This window comes from Lepisosteus oculatus, chromosome 29, assembly GCF_040954835.1.
Source record: "Lepisosteus oculatus isolate fLepOcu1 chromosome 29, fLepOcu1.hap2, whole genome shotgun sequence".
Lineage (NCBI taxonomy): Eukaryota > Metazoa > Chordata > Actinopteri > Semionotiformes > Lepisosteidae > Lepisosteus > Lepisosteus oculatus.
In genome coordinates this window covers 2,424,494-2,450,887 of record NC_090724.1, presented here as the reverse complement: position 1 = coordinate 2,450,887, position 26,394 = coordinate 2,424,494, and the positions used below count along the sequence as shown (strand labels likewise).

The 26,394-nt window shown below is 41.6% G+C and overlaps 1 protein-coding gene across 8 annotated transcripts in view; it reads right to left on the bottom strand.

Moving 5' to 3' along the window:
- Window positions 1–26,394, bottom strand: part of nfic (nuclear factor I/C) — a 217,052-nt gene that overhangs the window by 37,973 nt on the left and 152,685 nt on the right. For 7 of the 8 annotated variants that reach the window (XM_015365452.2, XM_015365457.2, XM_015365455.2 and 4 more), the window contains exons 4-8: window positions 22,705–22,779; window positions 14,939–15,062; window positions 14,089–14,213; window positions 6,327–6,455; window positions 3,792–3,976 (exon numbers count right to left, since the gene is read on the bottom strand). In XM_015365452.2, coding sequence (XP_015220938.1) covers window positions 3,792–3,976; window positions 6,327–6,455; window positions 14,089–14,213; window positions 14,939–15,062; window positions 22,705–22,779 — 638 coding nt within the window. The remainder of the gene's footprint in view (window positions 1–3,791; window positions 3,977–6,326; window positions 6,456–14,088; window positions 14,214–14,938; window positions 15,063–22,704; window positions 22,780–26,394) is intronic. The other variant, XM_015365454.2, reaches the window with a different exon arrangement.

Here is a 26,394-nt window from a genome sequence, read left to right as displayed (position 1 = left end):
AGATATGATCTCCCAGGTCCACAAGGGCAGGAGCAACAACAAACAAATTAGCACAGCTCACTGATATCCTAGTAGCAAAGCACTTCACAAAAGGCCTTTACAGTTATCGAGCCAAAGCCATTACTGAAAAGCTTTGCAAGGTAATAATTTAATTTTAAGTGCTATACTGTATACAAGGTACTGCAGCACTTAAAGCACCAGTGCATGGCATAGTGCCAGGCTTCTCCAGAGGGCATGTTTATAGCTTTTGCTAGCTGCAGTTTCACCCAAACAGTCCTGTTCCTGACCAAAGTACCCACCTACACAGAGTGCTGATGTGAATCAGGCATTTTTGAAAGTATTAATCTATTTGTACGTGTAGAGTTTCTGGTAAGAGAGAATATGCATGTGCATCACATGATACAGAGTGAAGTGCACTGAATGTTGCCCGAATCAAATCAAAATGAATCAAACATTGATCATTGACATGCACTAGGTGTAGTGCTTTCAAACACCACTATTGCAACTGTATAAAGTTATGTTACCTGCTACAATGAGTCAATGCGGTCTCACTGTTACACTGCACTCCTTTATCAGTAATTTTCCAGCTCTGGGGAGAACAAACCCTGCAGGCACCTCTTGTCCAATAAGGAGTCTTGCAGTACAGCCAGCTCAGTGCTCCAATGTCACCACAAATGTTGCATTTCTGCCAGAAATTAGGTCCTGGAATGCAGTAAACTAGTTCTCTCTCTGATGAAGATGATCAACCTTTGAGGTCACAAGTACCCATTTTTTCAACATTCATTTCAATATGCTTTTCAAGACTTATTCTTCTTCCTTTGCAAACCCATTTTGAATTATTTGATGTAGCAATCACTGTTTGTTGCCTGCCTTTTGCAATGCAGGGCAGTTTGGCTCTGTTATTGAACACAAACAGAGTACAGGGCAACGCACTGCAATCCAATGGCCTCCCAGCAATCTCTACCCAGCCCTGTGCAGGAGGATGAGCCTGCATTCTGACTTGAGCTTTCCAGGCAGGGGGACAAATCTGATACAGTGCAAACTCTGTTACTGGTGGTTACTTGGGAACCAGTTTGTTTGAACAACATCCTACTGTAGCTGTTGCACATTTGCTTCCCCATCTGTGCAGTCTTGCTCTGGAGTGAGGAGAAGTGCCCATTTCTGTAAATCATGACCCTACCGGACATTAAGATCATTCCCTTAAAGGATGCAGTGGAAAAATGCAGCTTAAGGGAAAGTTCACCTCGACACATTGCAACTCTAGTCATCCAGACAAACCCACTTAATTTCTTGCAAATAACAGTCAAACAAGCTGATCCTAGGCTAGCTTTGCAAATGTGTTCTCTTCCTCAGCCAAGACAAGTTTCACACAGTATTCCTTGACTGCCCAGGAACAATTATAGGTGTACACAACTAAATCTGACCATTTCAGGTAACCCACACACCATCAGCAATTTTTTTTGCAATGCTAACCTGATTTATACCTGACCAGATAGCCTCAGGACTATAAGAAAACATTAATAGTTAATGTTTGACGCAGTCTACTGTGGTACGTTTTGTTAGTTCTACTGTAAACAGGCAAAATATTCTAGAGTTTCAACGAAAATAGGTAAAATAGCTTCCAAGCTAAAAGTGCGTTTATCTTTTCTTAAAAATGTATAAATGTGTAAAATCTATAAAAGCTGTTGAGTCATTTACAAACTTATTCAGCTGGTAAATGTATGAATTTAATTGGTATTTACTGAAGTCACTGGTGCTAACTTCTGTTATTAATTCGTATGTCAGGGAACCCTGGATTCCATTAGATTGTGTAACCTAATTTGCCAAAGGTACAAAACATCGATAATGCACACTCCACAGTGTCTTCTAAAGCGCTTTGGTCGACAAGCTGTATAGGAAATTTGAAGCGAACGCTTTAAAATTGAGCTTCCTGCATCGCTCTTGTCTGGCGGACATTTCTCAAGTTGCAACAAAGGCCTGCTGTGGGTGAAAACGCCAGCTTGTCCAGGAGTCACTCCCGTTGGGAAAGGATAATAACAATTGCTCTGTGTCACTCGCACAGCCTGTTCAGCTCTCCGTGCCTCACAGGGATTTTGACAATAACAAAGAGAAAAAGAAATAAAGAAAAACTACCAGCATTTATAAAAGGCTATTATTAATTACTGCCCCGGAGAACAAATGATAGGCGAATATATTCGCAACATGAGCGTCTTTGCTGCGTAATTTGAGTTTATCAGTGATCGGAAGGCATTTAATTAAGTTGAAGGATTTTCAAGCTGGTACTTGTGTGAGAGGACTGGCACTGCTGCTGAGCTGTTTAATTAAGTTCACATAAATCCACGAAACACAAGGCAATTCGAATGGCACACAGCTGAACAGAATATTGTTACCATGAGGGCATCGATCTACAGTGATAATGCTGACAATGTAAACTGCCTGAAAGCAGAGAAACGTTTTATGAAGCCTGTGGCTATGCCACACACAACATTACATGTTACAACACCTTAAGGCCCAATACCAACATAACACCAATCTTCTTCCTGCTAAATTCCTAGTAATATTTTTCTCTCCTGCATTCTGTCACACTGACCCATTATCCTATTTACAAAACAGCCTTTAAAGATCAGGATCCTGAAACCTTGAGCTAAATGATCCAAAGAGACTGGGCTGCAGTTAAACGCAATGCACAGGTTAAATAATTGAAATGGCTGAACCCTTGAAAAACTGGGATCTGCTAAAAAACATCTAATTGGATATCTAATATACACTTGTTGTGCTCTGCTGGATATCTCCTGTAAGTGTAAAAGAAGCCTTCAAAACAAATCAATAGATCTGACCCAAGAGCTAAAGGAGCATCTGAATAAAATGAAAAGACTGAAATAAAAGACCAAACTTTTTTTTAAACTGAAAAAACAAAATTCCAGGAGGGGATTTAAAGAGGATGTGGTGCTGTGTGTGGCAAAGAATTAAAAAAACGAAACAAATGAAAAGCAAAGAAGGAACTGTTTGCAACCATGTTAATCTGTGCAGAGGAGTGGAGAATCCAATCACTGTCGATTCTATGCAGGCATTTTTCCAAATGGATTTCTTTTCCATTTTTTCTCCAACAGAGCTACAAAAGAGAGATCAAAATGCAACAATATACTGTATGTAAAACACAGGAAAAAAAGGAAAGGGAAAAGGAGGTTTCTCTGTAGGCTTGGAAAAAAGGCCGCTCACTCTCGAAAGCTCTGAGCAACGCTCTTGTTCAGGTGAGAGGAATCACTGGCTAAAGGGGCAGAACAACTAAGCGAAATTAACCACCAAGGCATGGGGCACAGAAACCCAGGACCCAGCAGGATATTCATGCTGCATGTACAGTAGTTTAGTAGCAGAGCACAGTATATGACTTGATCTGGGAGTGAAATGATAACCAGCCTGCTAACTGACACAACAGTGGAATCAGCTTTCATCGACAGCTTCATTTGTGCAGCAACACCACAAGCGAATTCGCCTTGGGAACAGGAGCACTCAAGCAGATTGCGGAAGGGCTAGTCCAGGCTATTTACAAGTGGTCTATTAAGATGTGGGCCTCACTGAGGCAAAAACAGTGTTAATGCCTGGTGTGGGGTACACATGGTCCTTCCTGTCTGTCCACTGGGAATGCCAGGGAGGCACAGCAGCAGTCACATCTTCCAGATACAAGACCCGATTCAGGAGGCAGCCCCTGCCTGCTCCTTGGTCTGCAGAGCGCCAGGTGTCCGCAACAACAACCCGCAAAGGGGCCTAGGAAACGGGAGAAACTTTCTTACCGGGCCGGGCTGCTGATTGGAGGGGTCACAGGCGAGAGAGACGAGATCCTTGAGGGGGTCCTGCGCGCCGAGGTGGGGGGGGTAGCGAATGGCCGTGTGGGGAAAGTAGGTGGATGCTGTCTGAGGAAGGATGGAGGTGGTGGGGAAGTGTAGAGATGACGAGGGGTGTGGACTTCTGGAGATACCTGCAGACAACAAGCACACCACAGAAAATCGCATTAGCATGGTCATGGAAGAGCAGAAGAAAGGCTGCTAAGGGGAGACCTTTCATCCCATCTTGTTCATCTGGTTGCCAGTCGCTTATTGATCTCGGGATCTCATCCAGCTGGTTACTGAAGGATTCAAAAGAGATCAAGTTTGCTGGGTAGTTTGTGCCCAAATACAAGGCTTGATCCACCTTGAACCGGTTCCTTTTTTAAAGCGCATGCCGAACAACACCTAGGGGCATCAAAATAATGTGCTTATTGTATGATTACACGGTGCAATTCACAAAGGCTCCTGTATCATACCACTAACCATAAAGTAAATATTTCCTTCTTGACTACCCTCCCAGCTTCCACTCTGTACATCACAGAGACAGACAGGCATATCATGGATGTCCTTAACAGCACATGGTGAAGAACTCAAATCCCCTAGAAGGGATACATTTCAAGAAGCCACATCCACACTGGACACTTAAAATAAAAATAACTGATGTTGACCAACCCACAGCTTGTACCATTTATTCAAACAACAACCTGTCCACAGTTTAAAAGCATAATTGTATACTTTTAATAATTACTGTGTGTTGCGCTGCCCTGTTACTCACTTTGCCTTCTTCAAGCTCAATCTGTGACTTCCACACAGAATACTTGCAGTGCGATACTGCAATACTTGTAGTTCACATCAAACTAAACTAACAAGACAAGGACGTGGCAGTGATTAATGCTGCTGCAGCTCTGAAACAGTTAGTCCAGTCTGTTACTGCCACAATGACTTCAGTGACACATTCAGGATGTAATATTGGATGGAACTTGTAAACATTTTGACAAAACATCAGAGCCTAATACAAATGTGAGCATAATTGCTGTTCTATAGTTTGTTTTTAGAGTTGGTTTATTTACAACCTGTAGAACTGTATTGCTAAAATGTCAAGAAAATTACTTTCCAGGTTAAGCACAGGAAATTTGTATGTAAACTTCATTTGCAAAAAAATATGGAATTCCTATCGAGTAACATAATCTTCGCAAAGAGCCTCAACACAATAATTCTAACAATACTCGGATTTCCCATAATACTTTCGTGTTTGTGGTATAAATATATTTCTTTTACATGGACATTTTGGGCTTGGTGTTGCTTCACATTTTATTTCCATGCAAAGCTTGCTCATTTTCATAACAGGGCTCTGTGTTCAAAATAATGTAATATATTTTAATATGTGACTTCAAATGCTGCATTTCTTCTTGATCCAGAAAATGTTCATCTTCTCTGTTCTGTTTAATTTGTTTTCAAGTCTTAAAGAGTTTTTTTATCTACCCAAACCTTTCATGTACAAAATGTGGCATTTATATGATGCTAATTTATTTAATCCATTATGTTAATTTTCCATTATCAGAGTAATGTGTTAATCCAGCTCACATATGGTTCTGTAAACCATTTCATTTTATGGCTTTTTAATTGTTCATGCACCAGTTTGTTCATTTACCTTTGCGGATTGCTGCCTGTGTACAGCTTACATTTTATTGTCTTCACAACACTAGCTGTATTGCAATCCTGCGTGTTGTGAAGCTCAATTAAAAAAAAGCTCCACCAAGAGGAGTTCCTTTACCGGAAGAGTTCCACGTGCTTCGTAAGAATGTGACGGAGAACAAGTCTACCTTCCATTCGCCAAAGTCCGACACTCAAATATGGGACAGGGGTGCTCAGTTTTTTTTTTGATGACATCTGAAATGGGGTGTCTGAAGACAAGCTAGATGCGTCTCCACACCTGAGATCATGGTAAACTTGGCTGTCCGCCGCTTGCATTCGGTGTGCAATTACTGCTGGATCAGCAGCAGCTTTCGCAGGCAGAGCTTTGGAATCCTTGGTTGGAATGAAAAACACGTCAAACAACCCCTTTCATCTCAATCCCAAACTACAATGAGGTAGAGCCACAGGACAAAGAGCAGCGAAAGACGAGACCCTCTATGGAGTGACATTAGAGATAAAGGGTTCAAATTAACTTGGAGCATTCTTGGGGTCTCTGGGCAACTTGGACCTGATGAAAGGCTGAAGGGGTGACTTCACGGTCAGTAAGACACACTATCGACATTCAAGCCTCAGGCTTGCTAAACCAAGAGAACTGGGATCCTCTCACTGTGTAGAGGAAGTAATGCTGACCCTTTGGGACACAAGCTGTTTTCACTGCCATGTGGCCTGATGTGTGCCTGAGTTGAAGCCCTACTGGGGCATGTCCACCTAGCAAGAACCACAGCAAGGGAAATGGCAGGATCGGTCCTGTCCACAGGACGCAAACACCACATCGGCTCGGACTGTGGCTGCCGGGGGTCTCCTCACCGCTGTGCACTGCGATCACGGGCCGGTGGTGCTGAGTGAAGCTGCTGAGCCGAGGGGAGCTGTCCTGGGGGGAGGGGCTGCTGAAGGGAGACTTGTCCATCTCGGTCTTCTTCACCGTGGGAGAAATCCCTGCACGGGGATAGAGGGACACAACACACAGTTTACACTTCATAGCACACGCTTCACCTCAAAGGCAGGCTGTAGAAATGAGCAACACGAGACAACAGCCTCCTTCAGATGAGATGAGAGATGCACACAAATTAAGCAGCCAAATGTCTTCTGTACTCTGATAGAGTACAAAACTCTAACATCAGTACCTCCAAATTCAAAAGCTGCAGGGCAACAGATGAGGCAACTTGAAACAAAGTATTGGGTCAACATTGTGGTTTGGTCAATTCAAAGACAAAACAGTAGAAACACCATCAAGTTAAAGAATACAGTCAGTATCATTATTCACAAGGGTAAATTGCAGTATTATTATGCTAGATTTAGTATGAGGATTGTACAGGCAGATCAAATTTATTTTTGTCTCCTATTATCTCTTGTCACCACTAGGGGCCAGCAGCAACAGCAAGCTGAAACTACTGTACATCTTGCTGCAGTGGTAAAGGTGATTCTTTTCCAATAGAACTACAAAATAGTGATGACATAGTGAAACATAGAGTTTGAACAAGGTCTGAACAATTACGACCAGATATTTTCTAACTGAAAACATGATTCATAAATTAAAAGCTTTTCCAAACTAATTAAAATCAAAAGGGGAGTTCACCTTCCAAAGGGCATTTCAACAGTGGGTTTTGGGGGAAAGGATGCTGTCAAAAAGCCATGTTGCAGGTCAGTCATCTAATTAAAAAATCAGGTTTTGGCATTTAAAAAATATACTGTGTGCAGACAATTTTTTAAATGATTCCCTCATGAAATGAACATCATTCGCAAAGATGATAAGGGCATGCAGTTCTACAGACTTGGACGTTTCACTTTGGGATCTTAATTTTTCTCCGGCAATTATCCAGGATCCAAGCGAAAGCTGCAGAGCACCAGATAATGCGACCCACTCCCCACGGATTCAGATTGAGCTCGCAGTGCCAGGGTTGTGGATGAGCACGAGAAGGGAATTATTTTTCATACAGAACAGCAAGTCCTCCCACAGTCTGTGCAGCAGCAGAAACATGCGTCGCTTCACTGAGACTGCGAGCCTGCAAAAAACAAACCCCACACCAAGCTGATAAAGAGCACTGGCTCTGCAGGACTGAGTCGCTCCTTAAACACTTACTCAGGAGTCCCATAAAACAACAACAACAAAAAAAAAAACTTTAAAGACAAAGCTTCAATCCTTCCAGGCCACATCTTGCACCTCGTAATTGTCCAAAATGCTTCTCATATGCCAGCCGTTACAAGTCAAGCGGTGTGTGGTTTTGAGAAAACCTGAGCACATAACGAGTCAACAGCATGACTCTCTAAAAGAACCTTCAGGGGGAGAGACAAACACCTTCCAACAAAACCTCCCTGCTCGTCCTTCGAAACAGACTCTGAAGTACATTACAGAAACCTCGGCTTTGCCTGGTTAAAGTCTTTTGAGTTAAAAAAAATAATAATCACAAGTATGAACATCTGAGAGGTCCACAAAAAAAGAGTGGAACTGCATGACACACACTCACTATTGAAGCCTTTGTGTCATGGAAGGTAAAAGTTATTGAACCCTGGGAGATGCTGCGCTGACATTTTGAGTATTCAAATATTTCTGTGAAATTTGCATCTTCACTAATATGCCTTGTGTCTCATATATTGAGCTCACACGAAATATCTTTATAAAACTGATGTTACATTTCTTTAAAATGTTACAGAACATGCCCTCAGGGTTTCATTTATCTTTGTGAAAGCACTTGTTAAGGTCCAAGGAACACAATGCTACATTACACTGTAATCAAAATATCATCTAGTATGATTGTATAGTTATGTTACAACTACATACTGTACGACTTCATTATTTTAGGCAATTAGTTTTAATGAAAAAGTTTAAGGATAAAGTTGATATATTTCAGGGCTTTTGGTACATACATATTCCATGAAGCAGTGTTTCTCATTAAAATACTGCTTTGACTTTCTGATGGTGCAGGAAAGCATTAAAATGCAATCAACAGACTGCACAACTATGCGTGTATATTATTTTACATTGGAGGTCAAAATTTTTTAAAAAAAGAGGAAATACCGAGCCTAGACACTCCAATTGGAGTTGCCAGTTTGTAGGATTATCACACTAACGTTGCCTTTCCTTTCACAAAATCACATGCGAACTCCACTGGGGTTCACAGATCCTGGCCATGTCCCGTTCACATCTGAAACTCAATAGGCAGCTTTTAAAGGTCTGCCGCTTCTTGCAGTAGAGTCAGGGAAGAAACCGGCCAGCAGTGGTGCGCTGTCTGTGCGCCCCGTCACATTTCACACTTGGGTTTCGACGGGCCTCCCCTGTCAAACCCGGCGCGAGCTCGAACACCATCCTTTCCGCCCCCAGACCCCCGGACCCCCAGACCACACCGACCTCAGCCGCTGCTGTTCCACCCTGCGCTTCCACAGCAATCAGCTGAAACACTCATTAAACTAGGCCTCATTAAGGCCGTCTAGACAGGAAGAGCGAAGTGTGTTTGGAAGGCAACCCGAGCCTCCTGCAGGGTTGGGGGGCACGGCAGGGTCACTCCGCTGACCCTCACTGCAGCAGGGTCAGCAGCAGGGTGACCGCAGGGCAGAGCTGCTCCTTGGGGAGACAGTCCACCCACGCCGGCTGCACAGCCACTGAGAGACAGCTTTAACCCTTCTCAGTCCCACTCGCACTCACCCAGGGCGGTAAAACTTCCTTTAAAATAAATAAAGCAGACAGGAAGGCGGGGGAAAAAAATATCCTTCGCAAACCTTTTCATAACGTCTCCGCAAATGCAGGGTTTCTATGTCGGGGTGAGGACCTACTCAGTTGTTTCCCATGACATCCTGATAAATTGATGCTCGACTCGAGAAGAAAGGGCTACTGTCACTGTAAAAGAAGCTCTGAATGACTCCTCCCTATCAAAACTGTGTGCTACTCACTGTGAGGTACCTTTAACAGCTAGCTAGAACGTGAACCAGAAACCCCCAGGTAACATAGCTCATCCAACACTCTTGAGTGCATGTTTGTACAGTATTAGTCAGGTCAATGAGGAGCCACCTCTCCCCATGAGCTCTTGTAAGGTATTAGTTACAGTATATCCAATATACCTTCTCACATAGCCCCCAGACTTCATCCCCAAGTTAAATGTGATGGGACAGTCTGCAGCCCAGCATGGGGGACGGGAGAATTCTGCAATCTCACCATCCCTTTGAGAGGGGAGGCCAAGTTCTCCAACCCAGACAGGCAGCTTTCTACAGCCAAGACCTGATTTGCTCACAAAAGCCTGCCTTATACACCCTCCACAGGGATGGATGATAGACCTGCACTGCTGTTAGTTTTGCATTAGGCAAGACATCCTCCAGATGACACTGTACTGGGTAGTAGAAAAAACAATATAAAGTCTCATCTAAACATGTTAATCATATAGTCAGATTATGGTTAGGTGGTTAGATTATATGGTTAGGTCTTGGTTAGATTAACGGATGCCATTGCCTCTCTGAGAATCTTTATCAGGAGGGAAATATGGGTAGGGGGCTCTGTTACAAATCAGTAACCTCTATGCTGTCCCAGAATTGAAATGGGCTTTCCGTCCCAGGTTCAAGCTGTCACACTCAGCCGCCCTAAAAATCAAATTTTAAAATGGTATATCGATGGGTGAAGTAATGTCCTACACAAAATACCACCCTCAGGCTTTGTTATCCATCCACATATGATAGTATTACAGGTCTAAAAAGCTGTAAAAAACTAGAATGTTACTGCAAGCATAGGGCTCCACAACATCTTGCTACAGGTTTTCCATATACTGTATTTGCTCAGTAGCACATCTTCAATTTAGGGTCATGGTCACGGAACACATTTACAACAATATGGTTTTAATCCCCACATGACACAGCTTTATTCTGAAATGACTTGTTCAATTCAGCACAGGGAGAGATTCAAAGAAGAGACTGGTCTGTAGCTCTCAGAGCCCTTAGAGGAGCTGACACATTTATGGGCAGGGGCTACACATGCTTCTTCAAACAATGCCGAGAGCTGGCAGAAGAAGCAATGCAACATACTAGGCCAGAAGTGGTGACACACTGAGACGAGGATTGAAAAACTCCCTGCAGATCAGCAAAATACAATGTGAGACCGCAGCTTTTTCACAGCTTCAAGATAAACGAAACTGTCTGAACAACCACCCCAACTCCCTGAATGGTCGTCAACAAGAATTCCAAATAAGGAAAAAATAATAATATACTGCCCAATGACATTCTAAACAAATTTCAAATTACCGTTTATTCTCTTACATAGTGACTGCAGTCGGCATGTCTGAGAATTTTAGAATATTGACATACCCTTGCAAAGCGCATAACAATGGGATCCTACGATGCAAACCTTTTGCTAAGACAGGAATAGAGAAATGGCATCTGTAGGAAGCTCAACAATAGACTAGGCTGAAAAAAAGTATACATTTTTGGTATATCCCAAAAGAAACAAAGAAGTCACTATTGTTTTAACAAGACAGGCTTTGGTGAAAACTCTTTTTGCTGCTCACACGTGGCACAGATACATTACAAAGCCACACAAAACACAGCCCTTAATCAGCACATACTGTATATTTACAATACTTCATTTCATTGTTTCCCACATTGAGCTGAGGGTAAGGAAGACATGCAGAGAACTAAAGGGGAAAAAAAGCAGTTACTTTCTTTGGCCGATTCGGCAAGTTCTGCACCGCAAGGCAAAAAACGTTTTTTCTATTGCCCTGTAAACAACAAGACAACAAACAGGGCATCTAGGACCTAATGTCTTTGCACATTGATTGGTCTGAAAAAAGAAAAAGTCAAACATTTCCCGTCACTTTGGAAGGAAAAGAGAAAAAAGCTTCGACACCAGCATCTGGAAACAAAGCCTTGTAATTTCAGGCAGACAGTCCAAGAACAGCTCAAAAGAATTTAAACAAATCAATCCCCACATGTACTGTAGGTCTCACTTCATGTCTATGTATGTGATTCAATGTGAGCCATATTTTAGAGAAAAACAGAAACAAAACAATAAAACTTCATATAAATCCAGTAAACGAGAAATTCGGTTTCTTTAAAACAGGCCAAACAGGAAGCCTAAACCAAAGGCTCCTGGTGTATTTTCCTATTAGTTAGAAGTATGAAAATATTCATTAAAGTGTGAAAATAAATCTGTGGAGCAGCAGTCCTGATAAAAAAGAGCCCACAGAGCGAGTAAACACATCTTAAAAAAAAAAGACCTTTTTAGGAACAAATGAAAAATTCTAAACATTCTGCCAGTCAAATAAAAAAAAAAGAATATTAAGAAAAGATTTTGGCTGGAGTCAAGCCACTCGAAGCCAAACTTTAGCAAACAATGGTGTTTGCTGTAAAGATAAAGAAACCCTTTTTGAAAGCGGACGACACAAATGACTGACAAGAAATGGGGCAGAAGGCAGTACGCGCTCCTCGAGTCCGGGTGAGCGCTTGTACAAAAGGAGAATTGTTAAAACAGCCCCTGCAGTGAAGATCCTTCTTCCTGCCCCCTCTCACAATTACATAATATGAGATGACAGAGAAACCACTAATATCCTTTTCTGCTTCTAAAACCACCATGAAGAAGCTTGCTTTTCTAATAACTATGATAATAAAAGAGGCAAGGTTTCGTATTAGTTGCATTAGGCAAGGTGCATTTCAGAGCAGCAATTGTAACGCTGAAGAGAGCCTGACTGAGCTCCAGGTTGAATAGGAGGCTCACTCCCTGGCCCAGAGGCCAGGAATGTAGCTGAACCAGCCCCAAATGACCCTTTGATGCGCTTGTTGAACTGCAATGGATAGCTTTTTTTTGAAGGTTTGTTTATTAAGAAGTGTGCAATCTTACAGTATGACCTTGGGCTCTGAAAAGGAAAACTGATGCCACAGGATGTAGGAAGAAAATACTTTCTTATGAAGTCTGACAAAAAATAAACAAAATGTTTAAAATTACAAAAAGTTTTCAGACTTTAAAAAACTAACCACAGGGCAGGAGACAAGAAGTACGTCTCTCTATCTCTACTTATCAACAAATAAACATTTCTTAATACTTGTTACTCAAGTCTATGGTGACAGTAAGGAACGTGAATAATAGTTGTGAAAATTAAAGTATTTGGATTATCTCGCTAACCAAAGATTGCCTGTGATGGAATAACCTAACAGCTATATATCGCATGAGGACCAGATCAAAATTATTCTAAGAGGCAAAAATAAAATGCAGGTCAGTGTTAAGCTAGGACAGATAGTAGAACCATCTTAAAAAGACTAAAAACTGCTGAGCAAATTTCTCTTAAAGTGAACAAAAAAAGTTTAATGCAGCTGTAATTGAAATAATATGTGTGCGGAAACGGAAAATATTTTGCAAAAATGAAATTACGGATGGCACATGCTCCTCCCGCGTGACAAAGGGAATGAGAGAGCACAGAATGTTGTAAATATACTCTATTAAAATGCGTCAAACCGCAGAAAATCATAAATCACAGGGAGGCGTCACTGAGATCTGAAACAGAGCCGTCTGTTTTCTGTGATTGTCTTCTCCGCATCAGAGATGTGCACTCCCGAACAATGTGTACAGTGGTGTGATGCACTTCAATTGCACAGGATGAAAGGAGGGATCAGAATGACACCGCTGTACAAAATCCTTACACACAATCAGGAGCTGAAGTGAAAATCTGTTACAAGCATCAACAATTTACTTAGAACCTGCCACCTGGATTCTCTACTAACGTTTTTTCTGTTATCTGTACAGCTCAGTCTGGTTTAGAAGAAACCACGCTCGTCGTTAAGCAATCTTTAATTCACCTTTTGATTAAATTTAACATGAACCTTCAAAAACATGATTAACTACTAAATTTTCAATAGTCTATTAGAATTAACAATTTGCTTAAAACAAAATGGCTAAAATTTCAGTAGACCGGAAATTTGTGGTGCTGCTCAAGGAAGAGTACACTAGTGCACTAGTAGTGTTTTTTTTATTGGTAATACTCACTTAGAAGGTTTCAAAATAATAGAAGAAGGACTATTAAGTTCCTTTATGCTTTATTTATATCAATGTCTGTTTATTTTCTGAAATATATAGCCTAACAATTTTAGTGGTTTCTTAATTACAGACTCCAAACTTGAAAGCAGCACATTTGAAAGGGTCAATTTATTTATAAGTTACAATCTGAAATTCATCCTTCATTTGACCATTTCAGATGTCTGTTTAACGAAGAATGCTGTCCGCATTACTGTGTCTCCCGTTTCCGCAGCCTCATCCTGCGTTTTCACAGACCTGCCCCTCAGCTGCTGTCCTTGCATGTGGGTATGGCTTGTGTATGACTATCATCATGCAAGCAAGCAAGCAAGCAAGGAGAACAAACGGGAGGCTTGCCACTATTTCTTTCCTTCAAAAAGAAATTCTTTCTCTGCCTGCGCCTACGAGGCGGGCTGGGAGTGAGTTATTCTTGACGGTGGCACGTTGCAACGGCTAGAACTGTCCACACAAGGGAACTCCTCCAATGGGAGCCTGGAGCCCAGCCAGCTCCGGAGGCAGGCTGCCCAGTGCCGTACGGTGGTCAGCGTGAATGCTGAAGCCCTGCGGAAAGAGCACCACTGTCTCACTCACCCCCTTCCATCTCCTCCTGCCAGTTTCGGCTGCTGCTGGCGGGGGAGCTGGGCGATGTGTAGAATTCTCCGCTGGGGCTAGTGTCAATGTCGTCCTCCATGGAGCCGGACTTGTGCCTTTTACTCCTGCGGGACACGGGGGGGGGAGGGAAAAGAGCAGATTCCGTGAGCGTTGGCATTGCGGAAAAGAGCAGATTCCGTGAGCGTCAGGCTCAAGGCCGTTCAAATCAAAACGGTTCTGGATAGTCCAGATCACTGGCATCGCACTGGCTGCTGGGTGCTATCCCAGTCAAACCCCCATCAAAACCACTTAAAATTCTCAGGACATGCAGAAGGTCATGGCTTTATTTGGAGAAGGCCTCAATTCCATTTCCCTTCATATTTCTCTCCATTAAACCTTATGAACAATTTTTTATTCCAATGAAATCAATTAAATCAGAGTCAATGAGATGATTCTGACAGATGGCATTATGGTCCAGAATAGGTCTGCTGATTTTTTTTTATTTAAAACCTTTCCCGTCTTTTCATTATGTTTATTGATTTACAGGAAGACAATAAAAATATTCAGTTTTTCATGAAATATACAGTATAAAAAACAAAGCACTGTGTATTGGAATTATTTAAGCTCTACAGTATACATGAAAAAAGGTGTTGCCTCTAGTTCAGGACAGATCTAATTTATGGCGTTGGCATAAACTGCAAGCACAACTGCACCGCAAGGTTATATTAAACCAATAACTGCATTTCTGCAAGACTTTGGTCAGGGCCTTGTCTTGATGCCTCCCTGAGATCCATCCCCCACTCCAGAGCTGTCCCTGGGTGGGTTCGGAGCTCGGACCGGCGCCACTCACCCGCTGGAAGAAGTGCTGGGCAGCGTCCTCCTCATGCCCGTGCCAGTGGGGTTCAGGTCGTAGGCCAGGTGACCCTGCAGCTCTCCCAGTGAGAAGTTGGGGCCGGTGCCCGTCACCACAGGAGCTGCATAGACACAACGGGACAAGTCAGCAAGGGCCCCGCACACCCCCTCCTCCCGCCAGCCGGACCGGGCTACTGCCGTAAACCCTACGAGAGTACAACAAGGATACCATGGGAAGTGAAATGCCATGCATTTGGCCACAGAAGGGGGGGGGGAGGGACAGCTAAAAACATAACACAGTGAGACTGCAGGGAAAATTCCACCACACACTCTTCATGCAGTTGTGCTTCAGTTGATTGAGCAAGGCTGCCAGTAGCTTCAGGTGTATCCATCACTTCGCAAAACGTTCCCCAGGGCAGGTGTTTGCTAAGCCCAAGTGTGGATCTCCGTGGATCGTTTATAGTTACAGAGTCCAGATCTTTTGCTTGGCAATGTTTATGCCTGGGCTGGCAGTGTAATTAACAAGTAATCAGGGTCAGACCAGGTGTGCTAATTGGCATTGTCTGAGTACATCTCTGTTCCCTATGGCTTCCTCAAAAAACTCAAATGCCCCCTGTTCTGTATTCACAATAATTCAGACTGTCATGGTAGACGTCTTTTGCAGCAGTGACTGCTTGAACCCATTTGTTTTGCCATTTGCCATAAGCTTAATGCAGTCTTTCCCCATTCCTTGTCTGAGGTCAGTGAAGTGTTTAATCTCTGGCCAATCTGCTCCTTAGATGGGTGTTTTAAGGCAACATTACAGTAAGCAGCTTTTCCTGGAATGACATCCTGACCCAAGTTTTCTAAGTTGGGGATTTTCAATCTCACCGTCAAAAGGCTGCCCTCACACAGACACAGGAGTGGTGAAAACCACATGGTTGTACTTCTAAAAGTAGAGGCTTTCATCGAAGCAGACATTGTCCAAAAGGTTTTGATGCAATCTGAACTGCCAAAAGTATCTGGATAAAAAGTACCACACTTGGTGGCACGGTGTTAGCTACAGCCTATGTGGATAAACCTAAAGCAACTTTGTGCCAATCGCATACAACTTCGATCTATGATGCCCAATGATGATCAATATGAATATTGGCCATGATGGTATGAAGAGCACATCTGAGTGCACTGTCGGCTGTAGCCATATGCAGCTCTTATGAAATTTCACTTCTCATGTTACCTTTAACGTGTCCCTCTTTTCTCGGTCATTTGATCATTGTTAGCTGCTGCGCCGAGCTAAAATGGACAACTTGCTCCACAATTACCCTACAGATAGGAAAGAAAGCATGAGGTAGCTAAAAACTAAATCTCATTTTTCTAACAGGTTTCATAATCAACTATGAAAAGCTGTCAGTACAGAGCTTAACATGTCAGTCTTTCAGTTAAGATGCTGAGAGAACAGAACTGAAGTGTAGTTTTCAAACTAGGTCTAGAGAACTCCATATAATAGCCATACGATAATGAAAGAAAAGCCAACTGATAAATGCATCACACCCTCTGGTTTTGTTTTGCAAACCTTCAAGGAAGGAATGATTACAAAGGCTATTTCTATTCTTGGATGTAAGGATAGCCTTCACTTTTGACACGTCATCAAAGCTGGGAATATCTGATAGAAAGGGATTTATAAACTACACAATGCAGCTGGATGATTGAAAAAGAGACCATGCAGAGGATGCAAAGACAAAATGTCAGAGACAGTGATGGTCTGCAGTGCTCTGACTGTTCATGCTTTTTTTTTACTGTGAAAGGACTGGATGCCTTTATTTACCTCAAAATCTTTACAAATGCCAAAGCTTAAACTTCCAGAGCACCACAAACTCATTCCACAGCATGGCACAAAAAGACAAAAAATTCTGTCCTTTCACTAGCCTCTGCAAGAGATCGTCTGGCATGCACTGAGGATTGCCAAGACAATGAGCAGAAAGGCAAAACTCCAAGCCCGAAATCCACAAATATGATACCCCAGTTTGTGAAATCATCCCCCCAGGAAAGAAGTGCATGAAATCACAAAACAGCACATGATCAGTATATCAGAAAGGCCACAAATATATTTCTAAACCTATAGCCAAATCCTCCATGCACAAAATCACCTGGACACCCTTCCTTGGAAAGAGACATGTTAAACTAATCAATCAAGCCTTCATGTCTTTGGGAGGTCACCCATGCAAACACTATAACAACATACAGTATAGACTCCACACAGACAGGCACACCAAGCTGGACTCGAACCCAGTACCCTGGAAGTAAGAGGCAGCAACGCTTACTGACACGGCCGTGTGTTGTCTCTGCAAATGCACCTACTGTACAGCAAATTTGTATACAGCGATATACAGAACAGCAAAATCTAGTCCTGACTGTGGCTGTGAATAAAAAGCCACACACAGCGGCCACTGTCCAGCTGTGGCTAACAAGAATCCTTTAAATACAGTATAAGCACACTGCATAGATAATATACTGTAGCACTATATACAATATGTATGCATTACCATTAAGGCTAATCTAACTGTGGTTTTGACATGTTTTAACATGCACCCAGCCATGCAAAGCAATGCAAATATTTTTTTTCCATCAAATCATCCCATTATGGTGGCCCACTAATCCCCCACAAATAATAGGCCGTGGCCTCTAGTTTCCCCGTGCGGTCATTCAAACCCGTGTGGCTGAAGGGCTTGACCAGCTGGTCAGACCAGGGGCCGAGTAAACAATGAGGTGACAAACATTGTCTCAGACCCTGTTGGTTTTCAGTCAGGAGTAATTTCAAAGACGAATGAAACCTACTGTTGCAAGGGACAAGGACAAAGAGGTCTACGCCAGATCTTCTTTGCCCTCAGTGCGTAGCGTGAATGTTTAAGTAAATAAACTATGTAACAGTAACATCCATCCACCCATTTGCTTCCAATCCAGGGTTGGAGTGGAAGGCGTGGAGTGGCATGAGAATAAGAAAGTGAATGTCCGAAAGCGAAAGTGAAAGTCTTGCATTTGAAGTCTTGACTTGAGTCCTACTTGGAATTTGTGGAAAGACTTGAAAACTGCTGCCTATAAGTAAACTCCGGGCAATATGAAGGCTAGAACTAATTTGTCAACAAGAACGGGCAACAACTGCACCAAGCCAGTGTGCAAGACTGGTCCTGAACCAGTCCTAGTGGCTGTAACTGCTGCCAAAGGGGTTTCCACCAAATACTGAGTTCATGGCTCTCAATACTTAAACAATCAACATATTTCAGGTTTTTTTCCATTACTTATTTCTGTCATTTACTGTAACCTATCTTATTCCTAGAGGTATTCAGTTTGAGCATTCAGGTTTTGAATAAAACATACAGAAATACGTATGCATCATTTTGTAATTTCGCGCAGTAGGACACTATAGTAAGGATATGAAGGCACAATATATGGACTCTGCAAGACAGGTATTTTGATGAGTCTTGCCATAGTCATAAAGGCATGATTTACTGAGATATCTGCAAGCCAGCTGAATATGTTCAGCGCATATTGTACATAAAATGCATGAATATTTGACTTGATGGCACTAGCTTAGTTGCGCTTAAATTTTCCACTCCTAATAGCACTGGACTCTTTATACAACTTTCAGTCTGACAACCAGTAGAAGATAAAAACACCCTTTAAAACCTCTTTATGACATTCAGCTGAACAACCATCTTGCACTTTCAACTTCAGATGGAATAACAAAACCACACTGATATATATAAAGAAACTTAATATCCCCCGCTCACTGCCATAATCACTAGAGAATGACAAGTACATGGAACATTACAAACGTTAATAACACATGACACAAATTCTACCCATTATGCTTCGACTTTCCTTTCCATTTTTTTCCACTGCAGAGCAAATTAAGTTGCTATGAAAATTTATGTCCAGATTATAAATCTGTCAACATTACTGTTATGTACTGTGTCTTAAATCTACGGCAGGCAAGAGATTTTGATTAAGGAGGTGGTGATCTGATCACAAGCTACTTCAGCAGGGCAGTTATATTAAAGGTTTGTATCAGGCTGTGTCCCTCAATACTGTGGCCTTGGCTAATTAAGAGGATACCTCCTCCCTGGGTTACCTATGACTCGACACACATAAATCTGACTTTGCATTTCCTGCACTGAAATCTCAGAGTTAAGGAATGTGTAGAATACTTAGAAATAAAGTCAGTGTGGGTGAACGGCGAGGAGCGTCACCCTGTCTCCATCAGCGTCCAGCAGGGCTCTGTTTTACACTCTGTCTCCCTCCGTTCTCGCACACATGCCGCCCCCCCAGTTGGCCACCCAGCCTCTTTGCCGAAAATTGTGAGCAAACCGTTCAGCAATTGTCGGGGACGGTGTATTTTATTTTATCACTGAACAGTACACTACCATTCACGTGCATGGTAATCAAATGCGCAGTACATTTGTGTATATTTTCATTTAAAGGCAACTCTCTATCTTTCTCTCCAGTGTTACATTTATTGTGTCTTGTACATGTACTGTGAGTGTTTGCTATATTTTGTGATTATTGTATTTCATTCTAGGGGTTTCATTTTTTTTTCCACGAAGCCGCATGTTTTATTTGTAAACCTCAGGCATGGTGATTCTCTGTACTGTACGTTCTCACAGAGGCAAGGACTTTCGGAAAGACCTGCGGAAGAGAGCCCGTCCAGTGGTCAGGGAAAGGGTCTGCAGGACCAGGGGCAGCCCTGTCCCCGGCGAGAGAAACAGTCGTCCGGGCCCGGAGATACACGTGTGGGGGTGAAATGAACGATCTGGGCAGCTGCCCGTTGCGGGCGTGGAAAATAACAAGCGAATAAGCCGGAGGCTCTCCGGGTGTTTCACCTGGAAGACGGTGAAAACTGCCGTCCAGAGGCAAACCCTCAGCCCAGGCCCCCTGTCCAGGGCAGATCTGCTGTTTCCTCCACTGTCGCTTGGAATGATGTCAGCCCCTGTGCTGGCTGCTGACCCCAAGGCCACCATGCTGGACCCAGCAGACCTAACTGATACAGAATGACGAGCGCCCAGACAGGACTTTCACTGTCCCTTTGGACTGTGAAACAAATACAAGGAACCCCGTACTGTAAGCATACTGCTGAATCGATTGCGTACTTATGCAGTTAAAAGGAAATTAGATTTGAATAGGCAAGGCGATGATAATTACGCGAATGGAACAGCAAGTCTTGTAATAAACGTAATGATATTCTAAAAGAGTGAATGTAGAAGATGTCTGAAAAAGAGAATTGAAGATCTGTCCTCAAAATGCACTTCTCTCCATATAGTCGTGCAATTCTGAACATTTGCAAAGGAAATATAAACTGGATTCACTCTACACATCTTTACAAGTTTGATAGAATTTCAGTATGTATTTTGAAAACGACTTTTTTATTTTATGTTGAGCCAATCTGAAATCGCCAGATGGATTTTTCCCTTCCCTGCTAACACCACTGACCCTTGCTCTGTTTTCCACAGGGAGAATGAAGGAGAGCAGACAAGTTGCTCCAACACACCTACAATCCAGTCACTCATCTCTCTCCACACAGCAAGATCCATAATGTCTGACCGGAAGACTGGTGCTCTTCTCCCAGAACCTAACAAACGCCATCTTGATCACCACCGAACCCAATACCCACTGTGGAAACCACTGCACTACAAAATGTCTAGTGCATGAGACCTTGTCCCACACAAAACAGGATTACTGGTGTGCCAAGGCTGGGTTAGTTTCAAAGTAGTGAAAACATTTGCTTGCTTTCAGAAATGGTCAAAATTAGAGAGATGCCATACCACTGATTTAGGTTTAAACTAACAAGCTGCAGTTTTTCTGTAAATCTTGTGATTAAAAAAAAAATTAAAAACATTAAATATGTATTGTATATGTCTATTTACAGTACCTACTGCAAATAAAACTTCTACCGTATTTATTGCTACGACTTAACTCATCCCGGTTCCATTTAAACTAATGCCACCAATAAATCTAAAAAATCTAATTCAAGATTTTATCCACGGGTTAACTATCAAAAACCTATGCCCAACTGCAATTGCACTTTCCATGTTAATTCTGCAGTGTACTGGCATCTCTGTGAAAGTGTTCCAACATAATATTGCATCGGATTCGGCTTCCCATAGGCTCCACTTGTACAGGCCTCAAAGTCTGAGCACATCTTGGGCACTGTAGTCCACAGATTACTGGCTCAAAACTGTCATGTTGCTTGCTTATTTGAGACTACAATTAAGCAATTCTGAGCCAGTAGACACAGGTCTGGGCTAGAAGGACTTAAGGTCAGCCAAAATCCTGCAACAGTGACCCCAGGGCCTGCCGGGGAACCGTGTGCCTGCGGTATTATCAGTTGGAACGACTTCAGAATCCCCATCTGGTAGGTTGGCTTTCCTATTTGCAGTGTGCACGTGCAGTGTGGAAAGAACAGCTGGCCTGAACCTGTGCTTTTCAGAGCCTGTGTGCATGTTCCTGGCCTCTCCCCTCAGGTGGCCCAGGGCCCCTTGCGGTAAAACACAGAGGGACTCAACTGGCGATTGCAAAATGGGGAAGGCTTACAAAAGTCATTTCCATCTCCCAAATGGAAAACAGTGGTGTACTTCATCAAATCAGTAAATCCACAAAATGCTTGTCTTGAGATCCTGCTCATCTTTGCCATAATATTCTGTATTCCCAGATTCATCTGAGACTTTAAAACTCTTCTTTAAAGGTTATTATCAAGGAGTTAAAAAGATTCTGAACAGCACGATACAATAGATTAAAAAAAAATCACAGTACCAGGCTTTTTCAGAGCTTGCTATCCAGTATTTGGATTTGACTTTCTGGTGTTAATACCTGTCAATGTCATTGTACAGGAACCTGCTCCTCTCATAGAATTGTTTTAATTTGCTATTTGTATGTGACATTCATTTTGCAAAATGAAATACGGAAGAGTTACGGTAAGAGGACAGCTACAGAAAAAGGTATAAAAACCTAGCACATCATTTCAATTAGAATAAGGTGGCCACTACATCAATGGCACATGAGACACACAGAATCTGAGATTTACTGTTTAGCTTTTAATTCTTTAAGTGGTTTACCCACTATCTACATAATCCTAAAAGGCATATCCTATGACATTTTGATCATCTATTTCTTGGATTTTATGCACTCTTTAGTGATCCGGTATGATCCACAATTTCCCACTTTATGTGTGAAGTATCTCCAGATACTAATGCTCAGAGCATTCCGCATGGATTTCCTGAAGAGGGTTTAGGCCCAGGAAGAACTCTTCATACTAAACCTGTGATGTCTGTGGATGGCAGTTAGTTTCATTCCAGCTTTAACTGTTAATTACTAAAGTTTAGATGACCTAGTCTTTATAAACACAACAACTGCCATCATCCAGAAACAATGCTTTTGTATAAAACAAATTCCATTCCCATAACATAAACAACTGACTACTTCCAGAGTTATAATTACAGAAACACTGGGATATTTTGCTCCACAGACAAAACTTTCCACTAGCATGGAATATCCTCTGTATGTGTTAAGACTTTAAACCTAATGAAAATTAATATCTACATGGAGACATACAGATACTGTTTCAAAAACTGAAATAATTATTGTGTTCTATGCTTTGTCGTTTCACCCCAGATATAGCAGTAAAACTTTCTTTCAAGACACAATAAACATTCACTCAAAATCTATTTATCATGGGTCAGGCAAAATACCCATAAATCACATAAAAAATAAATACTGATAAAAAAATGGTCTTACTTCTGGAGACTTGCACCAATTCTGTTACATTAAAAACTCCTGAAGTCACAAAGCTTTCCTGAAATTCGGGGGCATCTGCAAGAGACAGAGAGGAGGTCACAACAGCGTCCCGCAGGAGGTCTCATGCTCACCAAAGACACCTGGCCTAGATGACACACCCACCCTCTTCATAATAATAATATAGTTGCTTGTTGATTACTTGATTTGTAATTTGAACAACAATAAGAAAAATATCAGCTCAATTAAATGATGAGTTGGATTCACATATCAGCACTTAAAATGGCTGAGGAAGACCTTAAGTATTGACTTTCCTTCATATAATATTTCAGGTTATTACAATTATATAATACATATACATATATTGAATTCTATGAACAGTTCTGTTTGAATTTAAATCAGTTTTGCAGTCAATCAGAATTGATATTCAAGACCTTAGCACGTTTTAAGCACATATTTTATCCCTCTCTCTTACCATGTGAATCAGTTTTGTTACACACAAAGCACTGATTACCCAACAAAAATAAGAAACATTACTGAGTTTTAATAGCCTATCACCTTGGTCAATGTCACACTCAACACGTCTCATAAAACACAACCATGATCTTTCGATGAGATTTCTTTCTGGTTCACATCATCCCGATCTTAGACTGATGTTTTAGGCTCCTTCAGGCTTCTGTTACCACCCAAGCCCTCATGATCGAGACCAAGGAACATGTGTCCTCTTACAGACTGTATGTTAAGCTGGTGCTGCTTTTCACAGCTCTGGAGGTATCTTTACTGGATAAATTGATAAGGAAATAGAAGCTGGGAATACACCTTTACTGGTGTTTATTGGCATCACAAAAATGCCACGTTGACAGAGACATTTAACACAGTTCCTACACTCTGCTGGGGTGAATAAATTGAATAGAACACAAGATGAAAATGAGACTTGAAATAAAATTCAGCTTTTCCATTGCAGAATCTCAGGAGTACATTTCTTCACACTATGAAACTTATAATTAAAACCATCTTCCCAGTCAGAAATAACTAAATCTCTGTATGTTCTTTAGTTATTTAAAAGCAGCTGTGGGTTGACTTAGTATTCTCTCTCTACAACCAATCAGACAAATGAGGGTTCCATTAAAATAGCAATAATAATATGAGTGTAAACACTTAATTACATCTTTGTGGAACTAGGGCTTCATATTAGAAGACACATATAGGAAGTAGGAAAACAATTCAAATATTAAAGTACATTAAAAAAGGAAGTCAGATGTTCATTGAATCTCAGATCATCCATACAAATATAATATCTGAATGCTAAATTAAACATCTAGTCGTTTTGTTTTAGAATTTAACATGTAATCTTCAACAGTTCAACCTTTTCTTCTGTCAAACTGTGTGGCAGTCCAGTGAAGTACTCAAACCAAATAAAAAAAACAGCTCATGTGATAACCGAGGGAACTGAAACACTGAAATGGGTGTTTCCTAAACACTATTGTAGGTATTGACGTCTCTCACTTTAGCCTATAGATGCATACAGTAACTACTGCTCTCGAGAGCCAGAATAGGATGTTCTCTTTGTCTCTTTAAATCATTAAAAGCTGTACACCAATGATCAGCTCCATTACAGCAGCTCATTAAGAGAAGAGGTGGGACAAAAGTTTACCAGCTTTGTGGCCTTCCAGGACTGGAGTTGTGCATCACTGCTTTAGCCCAAATCAAGTTTATTAATAAGTGCAGTTATAACCTAAATCATAAAATGGCTAAACTCCTTGGTAGTTTCCAAGTGTGCTATGAAGGATGAGGTGAGAAAGTTAATGGAAAGCACAACCTCTGTGACATTAAATAAAGGAGAAGAGTTTAATCCTCACTTGCCTCTAAGCATCACCACATTCGAAATCCATTATTTACAGTTTCAGATTCCAAAGCTGTGTTGCTCTATGTAGCATAATCAAATCAGTTCCCCTTCCAGAGGAGTCAAACAGGCTCAGCATGGCAGTTTCATTTCTGATCAATATCTGCATGATGCAATTAAAATGCCCGATGAAAACTGATGAATTACAAACTATGTGCCTGCAAAATATTTAGATTTCTACGGGTTCGGCAGTGTTGGTGAAGGTGTTGGACTTCATCCACAAGCCAATCTGCAAAATCGAAACAGTTTTGAAAAGAGGAAAAAACAAACTCATAGGACTTTCGATATAGCCATGAAGCTACTTTAAAGAAAGATATCTAGTGTAGGCAGGTCTTTGTAGATAAAGCCTGTAAAATGCTTAGTGTTTCCTGGACCAATCTATTGCTCTAGACTCCTGACACACTTAGCTATAACATGTCCACATCTACCCCTTTTATTGTTATTAGGAACATCTATACAAGTTTATATCATCATGATTATACATACCATCAGAAATATGCATTTAAGAGCTTAATGAGTCTATGTTTCCCTCCAGTGGGGGGAGCTACTTGTGCAGAGCAGGCAGTATGAGAGGATATGTTCATTTACATTAGGGTAGGAGGCAATTATGAAGCAAGTGCAAAATACAATGTACAACTGCAAAATTTTGAGAAATGCTCAACTTTGATCTATTTGTAAAAAGAAAAACAAATTGCAATATTAATGCAGAGTTTATTTTACGTTTTCAAAATCACAATGGGTTCATTCTGTATCGATCACAAAGCAAATAAAAAGTTTTATGACAAAAAGCATTTCCAGCTTCTCATAATATTAACAGAATGCAAACAACAATTTTAAGGATTATAACAGAATAACTTATTGATTTAATTTTATATAATGTGCTGGTGGTAACAGCAGGCTGAAATGTGTGCCTTTATCTGTGGATCACCTCAGCAAAGCTAACATTTTTCCAAAGTGTTTTCTAGAACTTAATTTTCACTCTTATAAAATGGTCTCTGATTTTAAACTTGAGAATTATAGCAAACTCTCATTTCAGCAATGCAATGGCTTTTAGAGGAGTTCCCTATTCTATGCAAGGAGAAGTGGATTGCACTGCACTGCTCAAAGACATGAGCTGAATGCACAAACCCACTGGGGGAATTCTGTCATCTGCATCACTGATCGGAGAGTGCAGTTTACAGTAGATGTCTGCTCTTACTGTAAATGGCTTAGAGAAGCTACACAAATCTGCTGGCAGCACACCTCAGTAGTCAGAATTCCACCCTGCCTATGATGTAACTGTGGTTTTGTGGTAACTGCAAGGTAAAGAGGTTATAAGGGCTGATAACCCACTGTATCTCCCACTGAGCAGGTTTCACCCCAACACATCCGCCCACCAGTAAAACACAGAGCCTGCTTCCTGTGGCCACCTAACAGCCCTCCCAGTAACTTCCTCTCTGCATGACCTCTGCCCTCCCACTGCTTCCTGAGCTCAATGGATTGTGTATCTGTTCTGTGAACTCAGGGACTCACTAAATAACTAGTTCCCAAGACAGACCCTATATAAAGCTGTTTACATAGTTCTTTGTTTAACAGGGAAAGACACTTTGTTTTAACATTATGATTTTCTTTCTTTTAAATGGGCCTTCAATTTTTTACATACTCTTAGCATCACTGTAATGCTGAGCACAATGAAAGGTGACTCCTGGGTGTCTCAAATAATCAAAGGCCTCTCTGGTGTAAGAGCAGTTTGCACATTATAGTCTAGAATTCACTGCTTTGAATCTGGCCTAGAGCATGTCATCACGGCA